Below are 11,621 nucleotides of genomic sequence, written 5' to 3'. Positions count from 1 at the left end.
TGCACACACCAGCAGCTCCAGGGAGGTCTGCTCAGGGTTCGCCCTGACCTCTCTGTCCGTTGGTGAGTCAGTGTCAGAGCTGCTTTCAGAAAAGTTGTCTCTTACAGACAGTTCCCAGCCACTGACTCGAACGAAGGAAAAGTGAAGGCAGAAGCCCCTCTTCTGCTGTTGCTGGATTTGTTTCGGAGGCTGTGGTTACTTGCTTGGTAGAGCCTGCAGCAGAAGCTCTGCTTGTTATTTCAGTGACTTCTAAGGGCATCTCTCCACTTCTCTTAAGAAGGTGAGATCTTCTCTAGAGTGCTTTGCAATGCAGATCTGCCATGAATTCTTATAATGTAGTGCTTGAACCCAAAATGGTTACTCGATCCTGTTCGCAGTGTGGATCAATGGACTGTCACACTGGCGAGAGGTAGAAGTATGATGGAGCCTTCAGATGGTACGTGAGGTCCTTATGCTGATACTGCCATAAGAGCTCTGTGGTCTGTTCAGGAGAACTGAGACTGCTTCTTCCTCCTGATGATGGTTCCTTTGTGCCAGGCAAAATTATTTGGAAATGAGGCCTTTTGGGTGCTTAGCTGATGCAACAACTTCATGAAGGATACTTCTTCCTGGCATTTGTGAATGTGTTCAACAGCAGTGTCCATGGTGTCATGGGGGTGAACTGAAGGAAGTTCAGTAACTTTCCAAAAAGAGTGAATGTTACCTATAGTTGTCTAAAGAGCTGATGTGGGAACAGGAGGGGGCAGCAATGAACACGATGAAACTTAGCCAGCGCTGGGGAGCATAAGCTTTCTTTTGGTCATGAGGATAAGTCATAACTAAGAGGGTGAGCTTGGGCAACACCTCTTTGTGCTCCACTGTACTGACCTCCATTCAGCTGTTGTCGCACAGCTGGCTGTCATGTTCAGGAGTTTTGAGTCTGCACTTGGAGTCCTACTAGCTTAACACTACAACAATTTATTTCCTTATGTATATGCTGTAGATTTGTTAGTGTCTGAACGAAGTCTTTGGTAGTCTTGTCACTTACTGGTCTTTAAACTATGTTTTTACTTAATAAAAAAACCACAAGAAATTATTTATAGGTATTTTCTGGAGTGTTAGCCTGCTTTATGCAAAGGTCACGGACATCTGCCACTGTTAGGTAACACTGTTGTCTGTGGCTTCGCATGCCCTGGTTATTGCTGTTGATTTGATGTGTCCACAGACTGTACTTTTCACTCAGGAGATTGTGGTACTGCTTCTTGGCTGCTAGTCCAGGCTAATTCAGGAATAGAAAAGGGAGAAAACAGACATATAGGGGTCATCTCAGCCAAGGAGGGCAGGGAGCAATGACCAAAAGTAGGAGAGCTTGGATGAGCAGTTTGGAAACTAGGGAATGTTTTTTGTTTTATGCCAGACATGACCTTATTCCTCCTTTTTCGTTTGCTGCAGGTAACAGTGATGATATAGTCGGGACCTGCTGCTACTTACTTACCTAGAGAATTTCCTGTTTCAATCAAATTCTGAGTATATTTACTAAAAGAGATGAAAAAAGGACCAGAAAGCAGAACTTGTCCCCTTGACGCTCCAGGGAGCTTAGTGGAGTCAAGCCCAGACACTAACAGCAGCGGTGGAGCCTCAGCGAAGGAGGAAGACATGGTCTCCTCTTCTGGAGAACTGGACTACGTACAGCTGAAACCCAGCAGAGAAACTTCCAGGAAAAAACTCTGTGGCTATTTAAATAAGCTGGGCATCAAGGGGCCAATTAAAACCTGGAAGTCTCGCTGGTTCTTTTATGATGAAAACAAATGTCATTTACTGTACTACAGAACTGCACAGGACATCAACCCTTTGGGGTCTATCGACCTCTCCAGCGCCAGCTTTGACTGCAAAGTGGAAAATGGGGAAGGGGTTTTTGAGATTAGAACACCAAGCAGAATTTTTACTTTGAAGGTAAGGGTCAGCATCTTCTTGTTATGAAACATTCATTTTTGTCCTCCCAGCCTGGATTGTTACTATTTGAACCTAAATTACTTGCATAAGGAGTCCGTTACCTGTGAGGTGGCTGATGTGTAACAGAATAGGGGTAAAAGCTGAGCTGGAAGCTGAGTTAAAATCATTGAGGAGTCCTGCAGTCTGTATGCATTTTCCTGAACGGAAATAGGCTTCTCTGTCTAAAATGGCTGCTCCAGCAGGAACCTTTGCTTTTTTTTATCTTTGTGAAAATTGCTATTAAGAAGCTCTGTGGGTGACTTCTGGCTAAAATAATCATGACATTTATGCTTAGCCTTGGAGCATAGTAAATGAAAAAACACTTAAAATGAGGTCAGCGAGGTCAGCCATTGAGGTTCCAGTCCTGAGGCCATGCTTGAAGATTTGCTCTGTCCTCCTAAGTCAATGTTACACCAGAGGAAGTATCATAGGCTTAACACAGCTGGCCTTTACTTCCACAGTGAAGTGGTGGTCAGCCCTTTGGGATGTGTCTCATGATGATGAGATTACTCTCCTCTCTTTTCCTCTTTTGTGTTGTGTTAGGCAATCAGCAAGCAGGCAATGATGTACTGGCTGCAGCAGCTACAAATGAGACGTTGGGAATTTTGCAACACTCAGAGCAGATTTCCTGTGGGCAGCTCCCAGCTTGTGAATGAGCCTCTGGTTGTCAGAACAAGTAGGTGTCACATGCCAGCCTTTCTTCTGCTTTCAACTCCCCCAGTGATGAACGATGCTCCTCATCTCTTAAGTGGGCAGTAGTTTTGGCCAGGATTTTAAATGCAGGTGCCAACTATCAATCCTTGGCTGATGGTTGGAACTTCTGGCCTTGTTATGGATGAATGTGAATGGGCTATTTCCTAATCCACAGCACACGTTTGGAAATGCTCAGGTTGTGGACTGTGCACATTTGGTATATTCCCCTCCTCTTGCAAAGCCTATGAAATTTACTGCATGCAATGTTTTTTTCAGCAGTGGTGGGATGAAGATGTGCATTCCTAGCAGTGGGATTACACAGGCTGATGGACTGGGGAGGCCACAAGGAGGGTTTCCACCTGTTTAATTATGACTAGATGTACATTTTGTTTTAAACAACCCCTTCTATAGTAAGGGGTCTAGACTTTAAAAAGTTCTGGGTACCTTGGCATTCTCCTACAGCAAGCAACAATTTGGTAACAAACTGTGTTTGTGGAGTGTTATCTGCACATCAAAATTATAAAGCGCTGCATGTGATGGAGGAAAACAGCAGCAACAGCTTCCTTCCTGTTTCCTCTGGGTGGCTGAAGTTTGATTGTTTAACTTCAGTCATTCTTATATACAAATTGTTGAAGTAATTTGATTGTCATTGTACAAATAGAACCATCTATTCATAGAACCTTCTGTAAACTGACCTAAAACTAAGGAACCCTGCTCTGCTGTCCTTATTCCACCTGGCCAGTTGAGCAGGGAACGTGTACCTGCAGTAGAATGTTGTGGCTCTACAGTTACATGAATGAGCCAAAGGCCAAGGGAATTCTGTCTGTCTTGCTTGCTTCTGTGTCCTGGTTTGCTTTTACATAGATGTTGTTGACAATGAAGACTTTCTGCCTCCGGTGAAAACACCAACAGAAGCAGTGGGTTTAAAGGCAGCATCCTTGCCTGCACCCCAAACATCAACTGCTTTGCAGAACATCTCCCTTAAACACCCTTGGACAGAGATACAGTAAGTGCATCAGGAGACCTGCAGTGTGGCTGACATGCTGGCCTGCCACTTTGTGCCTTCTTGCCTGTCACATGTTGTGGGAAACGGGACTCTTGCCTAGGTGGAACAGGCACGGAGAAGCTTTTTGAAGTATTCTAGGTGAAAGTGAACTTCCTGCCAGAGGCTCTCTCACACCACTCTGTTCTAGTGCATTTCACATGGTGTAGCTCTCTCAGCAAAGATCCCGCTGGCAGACTCGGGGCTTGGTTAAGCATTCTTCAGCTTGGGTGGGGGTTTGCACACCTGCTGTGATGCATCTGCACCTTGGTCTTGGAGGGACACAGGTAGGTTAAGCTGTACTCAGTAGGCTAGTGAAGGAAGCCCATTAGCACCTTCCTGTCGTTTCAAAGGACCTTGAACGCAGTGCCCTCTTTGAAGCAGGAACTCCGAGCAACACTGCAATGCAGAGCTTGCTACGCCTTGCTGGGGTTCCAGTGTGTGAATGTTCCCAGTGCTACAGTGATGCTGCTATCTTCAGTTGCAACTTGTAGCTCCAGTATTGTTACAGGTCACAAGACTTGGGCAGTTACAGTTGCACAAAGACAACCCCGGTCACTGTCTCCTTGACTGTGTCCTAGTCACTTACATACATATAGCAAAAAATGTGTGAGGGACCACAAGTGTGGTAGGTAGCCTGGCACCTGCCAAATGTTTTTGGTGAGGAGGCTGGCTGTTGTTTTTTTTTGTTTTCAGTACTGTGGTTATGATCTGATGCTGATAGTAAGATAGTAAGAGAGATCCCCAATGGGGCCAAAAATGGATTAGAGTCAGCTGTACTATTTTTCTGGCTATGCATTTTCTACTCCTCACTTTGATTAAAAATCATGTGGTCATATCCCGTGCCCCCTCCACAGCCTTGCTAGCTTGAATAACAGTTGCCACTTTTTAGCTTCAAATAATGTTGCTCCCCTGGTGCTGTGAACGGTTCCTCGGGAGTGTAGCGCGTCTGACTTCAGCTAAGTTCGTGAGATCCCTGAGCTGCTGCTGTCGCAGGTGAAGAACAAGCACAGCGCGAGGCAGAGAAAAGCTGCGTTGGGTCAGCGCCACCTGCAGACTACAGGGGAGGAAGGTCTGATCTGGTGTGCCAGTGTGTGCCCCGAGGTCAGCAACGAATGCTCGCTGCTGTGGAGCTTTACAGTAACAAGGCAAATGGGGAACAATATCTAAGGGCCAACTGCATTTACAGTTAGGATGTAGCTGACACCGAGTCTTTTGTAGATCTTAAAACAAGGGGCATGTTTGGTTTTAGCAGATGGACAACATAGGAGGAGAAGGGAAAAGACCTGTATAGAGACAGGCAACTACCTCACTTTCCTGTGTAGGTTTTAAAGAATATACTTGTGGGTTTGTGGTTTTGCATAGTACTGTAGTCACCTCTTAGTGTTTCTGGCAACATCTGATGGTGGCAGCTCTAACAAACTGGTTTTGGGTCTGACTGCAGTTTTGTTTCTCAATCTCTTTACTGCATAAAAATCTTTTGAGTTTGTTGTGATAAGGTTATTCAATGTGGTTCAGAGCACAGGACCTGTGGCTGCCTCAGATGTGATCATTGTGGGCAGTTCTGGCTGTGCTGTAGATATCTGAGCCTTTCCTGGCACCTGGGGATTTCCGCAGTGTGCTAGGAGATGGGAGGGAGGGGTGTGGTTGGGCTGTTGTTGCCTTTGGTCCTTCTGTCCAGCCTTATGCATTTATGTACAGGGTTCAAGCACACGGTGAAGGATTTACAGCTGATTTACATTGCTGTGCTGGTATTGGTTTTGTGGCACCTTCCTGATTTATACCAGTACTCCCCTCAGATCCACCAGTGCCATGAACAGTTCATTTTCTCAGCACATAAAGGATATAGTTTTTGGGGGAAGGCGTGGAGTATGAGGAGAGCTAAAGCCTTGAATAGTTTGAATATGCACTGACTGCAGTGATCATGACTTCTGTTCACTAGGTTGTCTTGATCTCTTCTTGTTTCAGAAACACTGTCTACAATATCTGTGGCTCCAAGCAGCTCTGGGGGAACAATGGGAATGTCTTTAACTTCAGTGAATTCCAGGAGCATCCTGAGAACCCGAATGAGGAGCAACAGGGAGAAGGGGAGGCAGCGTGTGCAGGTGCTTGTTACTGAACTGTGTGAGCTCATCTGAGTATGGTGCCTTCTACCGGGGAGTCAGGCTTAGAAAAGGACGAAAAGGGTGGCAAGTCATCATAGGACATGAAAACTCTGTCATATTGTCTCAGGTCCCTTCCTGTGTTATTGGAGCAACACTGACTCTTTTGGCTCTGAGTCAGGCTGCATCTGCCTATCTCCTACCTCTGGAACCTTCTGCAGAGGCCTCCAGTGCCACCAGCTCATCCTGGTGTTTGTTTGAGGTAGAAGTTAAATTGTGGCATGATCACAGGCAAAGCTCAACAGCTCCTCTGCATACTTGAGCAGTTATCTCTTCATGATGGTAACTTGCATTTGCTGTGTGCAGGATAAATGGGCAGAGTGCAAGGTGGGTTAACAGGTACCAATGAAACATCTTTGCTTTGTTTACTCTGGGAGTACCTGTGGCTGCTCCTTGCTGTCTGTGTTGCATCCCTGTGGATCCCAGCATGTCAATTTTCCTTGTCTTGTGTGTGTCAGTCTTCTCTGCTGAGCTGTTATGAGTCCTCCCAAAGCAAGACTCAGGCATCCACACTAACAACCCAATTCTGTGTAAATTAACTCTTATTACTTTCAGCTAAGGAGGGAACCCTGGAGGATGAGAGGATGGAGCCCAGGCTGAACTGGATTAGGAAAGCCAAGTGGATGAACAGTGGCTTCCCAGGCTTGCCTGAAGAACTGTCCCGTGAGAGGAATGCAATGGATAAAGTGAGTGTCCTACAGCAGCAGATCCTGACACTCACAGAGGAAGTCAAGTCACAGAAGGTGAGTCTGCTGCTTCGAAGGGCAGGGCCCTGAGGCTCTTCCCAAGGACTCCCTTATACCGTGGTGTTAGGCTGAGAAGTGCTTAGTAGGTGCTTGCTGAGGACTAGCTGAAGCTCCTGGTGTTAGTGCTTTGTGTGTGCCTGGTTGTGCCCGATGCCAGGGAGGATGGGCTGTCCTTCAGCCATTGTTAGGAAGTGCAGCTAAGCAGCTGGGCTGGAAAAGGGAGGTAAAATGAATACAGGTGCTCTCTGCTAGTGTCTTGCTTGTGCATCTCTGTCACTCAGTGGAGGTGTGAATAGGCACCATGACGTGGGCAGAACTGCCAGGCTGTCATGCTGTTAACAGCAGGTCATTCTTTTTGAACAGTGACATGCCACTAAGAGACAATTTGTCTGTCAAAGTCAGCACCAGGGCTGTCTCTCCTGAGTGATGCTGTTCTTGCTCACAAGTGTGAGCAATGCCAAGCTCTCCACTGATGTTGCTGGTACCATTTCCAACAGAAGAAGGCAGGAGATCTAGGTCCCATGATGGGCAATCAGTTGTATCCTTGATTTGCTCCCTTACGTGACTGAGATGATAGAGCTTGAATCAGCAGCACGTTGTTGGAGCAAGATTTAGTGCTTTCATATGGGTGGAGTGAAGGAGGACTCTGGCAGAGGGACGTGTAAAATGGATACAGCACTTTCCTTCTGGTAGCCCAGATAGATTCAGTCTGCATTATTTCCCTTTCTGCCATTTTATCATGGATCTGACCCGATCTCCAGCTTCTCTGGTCTCCTCCGGGCCTTCAGGCATGGTGACTGTAGCAAAAACAGTACTCAGGCAGTGTGAGCAGCAGCTTGTCTGTTAGCAGTCCACCTAAACTCAAGTAATCTGTGACCTGCTGCAGAGACCTTTCAGGATCAGTTCTGTGAGCAGAGCTTCCCTGTTGGTCAGGCACTATGATTTTAAGATTGCTGTGTTCAATTTTGCTTCTGAAAGGAGTCGATGTCAAGATCCTTTGAAAGAGGACTTTTCACTATTCGCTCATCGCTGGTTGGGTCTGGGCTGCGCATACTGCCATTGCTCTGGGCAAAACCGTGATGTGATGGCTTTCCATTCCTTTTTCAGGAGCTAGTTAAACTTCTCCACAAAGCTCTGGAGGCAGCCCAGCAGGAGAAGCGGGTATCTAGCATGTACCTCGCTGCAACACAAGATAAGGATAGGATGGAGCTGGTGCGCCACAAAGTGAGACAAATTGCAGATCTCACAAGTCGTCTGGAAGCTCTTGAACAAGAGAAGAAGGAGATGGAGCAGACACTGGCTTTGAGAGACAGCCACATCCAGGAACTCAAGGAGCACGTGCAGCTTCTGATGGAGAAGAACCATGCCAAACAGGAAGTCATCATGGCCTTGACAGAGCAGATGTCCCGGGAGTTATCTGACCCCCTGCAAGAAGCCAACACTATCACTACAGAGACACTATATAAGCAGCAGGAGGAGATCGAGCACCTGAAGGTGTGTAAGGTGGCACAGGCCATTTGGAGGCTTCCATTTCTGATCCAGTGGGGGGTATTCCTTGTGGGAAGCACAGAGTATACTTCAGCTAGTTGCTCCATCTGTGTCCAGGCCAGAGGCAGGCTGGAAGGGGCTCACCTGACACCATAAATAGGGTGCTCAAAACCATCTGGGTCCATTTCAGCTTCAGCTCAGAGCCTGTTTTGTTTGACTTTGTGTCACCATTCAGTGCCTGCCTCTTTCTTTGCTCTTCATTCCACAGCTGCAGTCTCACTTGCTGCCTTCACTAGGTTTGTTCCTCCTTGTTTCCCTCTTGCAGACAGTTTCCCAATAGATCCTGATTCGTTCAAATGCAGCCTGTTGTATGTCCCTATACATACAGTTACAATGACCACTTAGCATGAGGTGGAAAATTGCCAAAAGAGCCACTTACTGTATCGTGGGAGAGTGTTTGTTTTTGCTGCCGGCCTTGGGGCTGTGATTTGTGTCAGTCTGGAAAAACAAAACAAAACAATAACAACAACAACAAAAAAAAACCAACCAGAGCAAAACACATATTTTTCTTAATTTTATTTGGGTGCTTCTCTGGCTATATATCACCCGGGTGTGTCTGTGTTTTCTAAGCATGTGCATGCAGTGTGCTCAGCATTTTCAGGTGTCTTGTCTATGCCCAACACTCTTATTCAATGTTGTGCCTTGATTTCCTTTGTGGGCAATATTTGTCCTGGAGAGTCCTGTCTTCTACCCAGAACCCAAACTGTTGAGATATTTTCTTGTTCTTAACACAATCCACATCTGAGGTCCCTGAACTGGGAGGGAATTCCAAGCCCCTCAAGAGCAGCCCTTGTGTGACTGTTCTGCTTTGTGGCAGGATGATATTGATGCGTACAAAACCCAGAACCAGTTTCTGAACTCGGAGATCCACCAGGTTACTAGACTCTGGACAAGGGTTGCTGAGAATGAAAAAGCACTTCTGATGAAGGTAAGGCAAAATGACTTTTTTCCCTTGGTGAGAACTGTTACTAATTTCTTTCTAAAGTCAGCACTGGAATGCATTTTGGTTCAAAACACATGAGGAATCAGCTTTCTTCACTTTTTTTTTTTTTTTTAATCATGGACGTTTTTCTGCTTTGTGTTGTTCCCAAATTAAACATCATCATCTTCATCCTTCTATAAAAGTAAAATACTTGCAAAACCTAGTCTTGAGGATGCTGAAACTTAACCCAGAATGCTGCATTTCAGCCATGCTTTTGAATACAGGTGAAAAAGCAACACTATGTGCAGGGAATCTGAAAATTTTCCTGAGAGCTGGCAGACTGACTGAGCCCTGGCACTGCCTTGATTTCTCTCCCAGGCTTGGCATTACCACATGGCAGCATTCTCAGGTTCTGCAGCTAGATCACAGTTTTTAAGCAACTTAAGTTTTTAAGCTTCTAATCCTACCTTCTGGTCCTGAACCACTTCCTCAGGCTGGTGGTCTGTGGTGGTGTTTGTTCTGTGGGTTTTCACACTGGTTTACTTCCCTGGGTTTTAAGGCAGGCCTCCACAGTCTTAGATTCTGGAACAGGGCAAACGGCTCCTTCTGAAGTATTATTGCCATCCTTAGATCTGTTTGCTTTTTAGTCCTTTGAAATCTTGCCTACCTCCCAACTTACTGCCCTTCTCTGATCCTGAAACTGCCATAACCTTCTGAAAGGAAGTAATCAGGCCAACGTGCTCAACATGATGCAAAATACTGATTAAAGTGGTAGTACTCCAGTATTCCACACTCCTTTCTGTCCCCTCTATATGCACTTTAATTCTCTCTGTGGTTTCTGTTTTTGTTTTCAAAACTGCTGCTTCCCACTAAGCAGGAATCTTCACTGAGCTTCCTGTGAGACATGGGGTGAGTCTTGTCACCTGTGTAGCCTCAGGTCCCCACTCGTGAAGTGGGAATAACGGTCCTCATACCTTTTTTCTGCTTTGGGTGGCCAGGAGTATGGTGGTTGTAGGGACTGTCCTGATGTTTGGGCTCAGTTGTGCTTGCTGTGCTTGAGGAATATTGTGTACCAGTGCCTTGAGACTGGGGCTGCTGAGAGGCATGGGGTCACCCTGTCTGTGGTGCTATCCTGCAAATGGTACGAGCACAGCTCTGGCGAAGCAGTGGTGTGTTTTGTCAGGATGCAGCTCAATGTGGGGTAGGGAACTTGTCTGAGAAGCAGGGAAAAAGACTACAGAGAGCTCACCTGCAGTGGTGGCTCTTTGGTTGCGTCGTGAGCCGAGCTGGCTGGCACCCACTGATGCAATGCAGTAGCTGAAGTAGGTGATGCTGTATTAAGTCTCCCACTCAATAAGCAACTTGTGTTGCACACTAGCTAGTGCAGCTTATGCTTCTTCTCAGACCACAGTAAACAATTCATGGCTGCAATTCCACTGACTGTAGAAGACTGCTGGGTGTGTTTTCTGGGGCTTTGCTCTTCGGGAGTCTTCACTTTGTGTGCAGACCAGGCCAATAGAGAGCAGTGGCAACGCAGGAAGAACCATCAATGAGCCGGCTCATTCCCTCTTGTTTCCCCATCAGTGTGCCTGCCTGCAAGCACGAAACTGCCAGATGGAGAGCAAATACCTGACAGTCCTGCGAAAGCTGCAGGAGGCTGTGCCTGGCCTGACCAGCTCCCATGCTGAGCTGGTGAGGAACCTCATCCAGGAAGCGCTCCAGTGGGATGTGAAGGAAGAAGCAGAAGAAGGTTTTAACCTGAACCCTGTAAGGTAAGAGGCAAGAGCATGGTGATACTTACACCCTTGTAGGCTGTGGAGGGGAATGTGCAGGCAAGAAAGATCTGAGGACCTTTCTAGAGCAGGGACTTGAGTGATTACCTGGGAGTGGAGGCTGAGTAGGCTGGTTTAGTTTGTTGGTGGGAAGACCATGAGCCTCTGATAGTGGGATATTGCTGTATGAACAGAAAGCTGAAGATGGTACAGCTAAACTTCTCTTGGGAGTGGCAGAAGCTGTGTGCTATGGCGAGTGACAGAAAGCCATGGTGTGTCTGGCAGGTAGGTGCTGGACATGATGATAAACTCCTTCTGTAGCAGAGGAGGTCACCTGGGAGGTGGGGCATCTCCATCCTTTGGGGTTTTCTATTCCCAGCCATACAAAGCCACTGCCAGAGGAGTGGAATACCTGTGCTCTGGCTTGGGTGGCGAGAACCTGGCAGCAGGCTGCAGTAGGCACGGCCCCAAGCAGTGAGTGTGTGGGTACCAGCACTGTCCATTGAACTAAACCCTGCCTGGTGTCCCTCCAGCGAGTACGACGAGTACGGGTTTATGACCGTACCTGACTATGAAGTTGAGGACTGGAAACTCCTGGCCAAAATCCAGGCCCTGGAGATTAAGTCCAACAACCTGCGGAGCCAGGAAGCAGTGGAGAAGCCCCTCCGTGACAAGTGGAACAGCGTTGGGGAGCTGATGCCCTCTGGAGAGCTGAAGGCCCTGATCCGGAGCGGCATCCCGGCGGAGCACCGTCAGCGGGTCTGG

At 47.1% G+C, this 11,621-nt stretch overlaps 1 protein-coding gene across 1 annotated transcript; it reads left to right on the top strand.

Moving 5' to 3' along the window:
* Nucleotides 1-1,524: 1,524 nt before the first annotated feature.
* Nucleotides 1,525-11,615, top strand: LOC103780157 (TBC1 domain family member 2A-like; the record flags this gene model as incomplete). Its single annotated transcript, XM_008947808.1, has 9 exons — nt 1,525-1,932; nt 2,515-2,647; nt 3,529-3,670; nt 5,675-5,811; nt 6,424-6,611; nt 7,722-8,108; nt 8,980-9,090; nt 10,669-10,856; nt 11,390-11,615. Coding segments are annotated over exons 1-9 (1,920 nt in total), but the record flags the coding sequence as incomplete, so codon positions are not given.
* Nucleotides 11,616-11,621: the final 6 nt, after the last annotated feature.

This window comes from Merops nubicus, unplaced genomic scaffold (assembly GCF_000691845.1).
Source record: "Merops nubicus isolate BGI_N331 unplaced genomic scaffold, ASM69184v1 Scaffold27389, whole genome shotgun sequence".
NCBI classification, from domain to species: Eukaryota; Metazoa; Chordata; class Aves; order Coraciiformes; family Meropidae; genus Merops; species Merops nubicus.
Note: the sequence above shows the minus strand (reverse complement) of the source record. Positions and strands in the feature narration are given on the sequence as shown.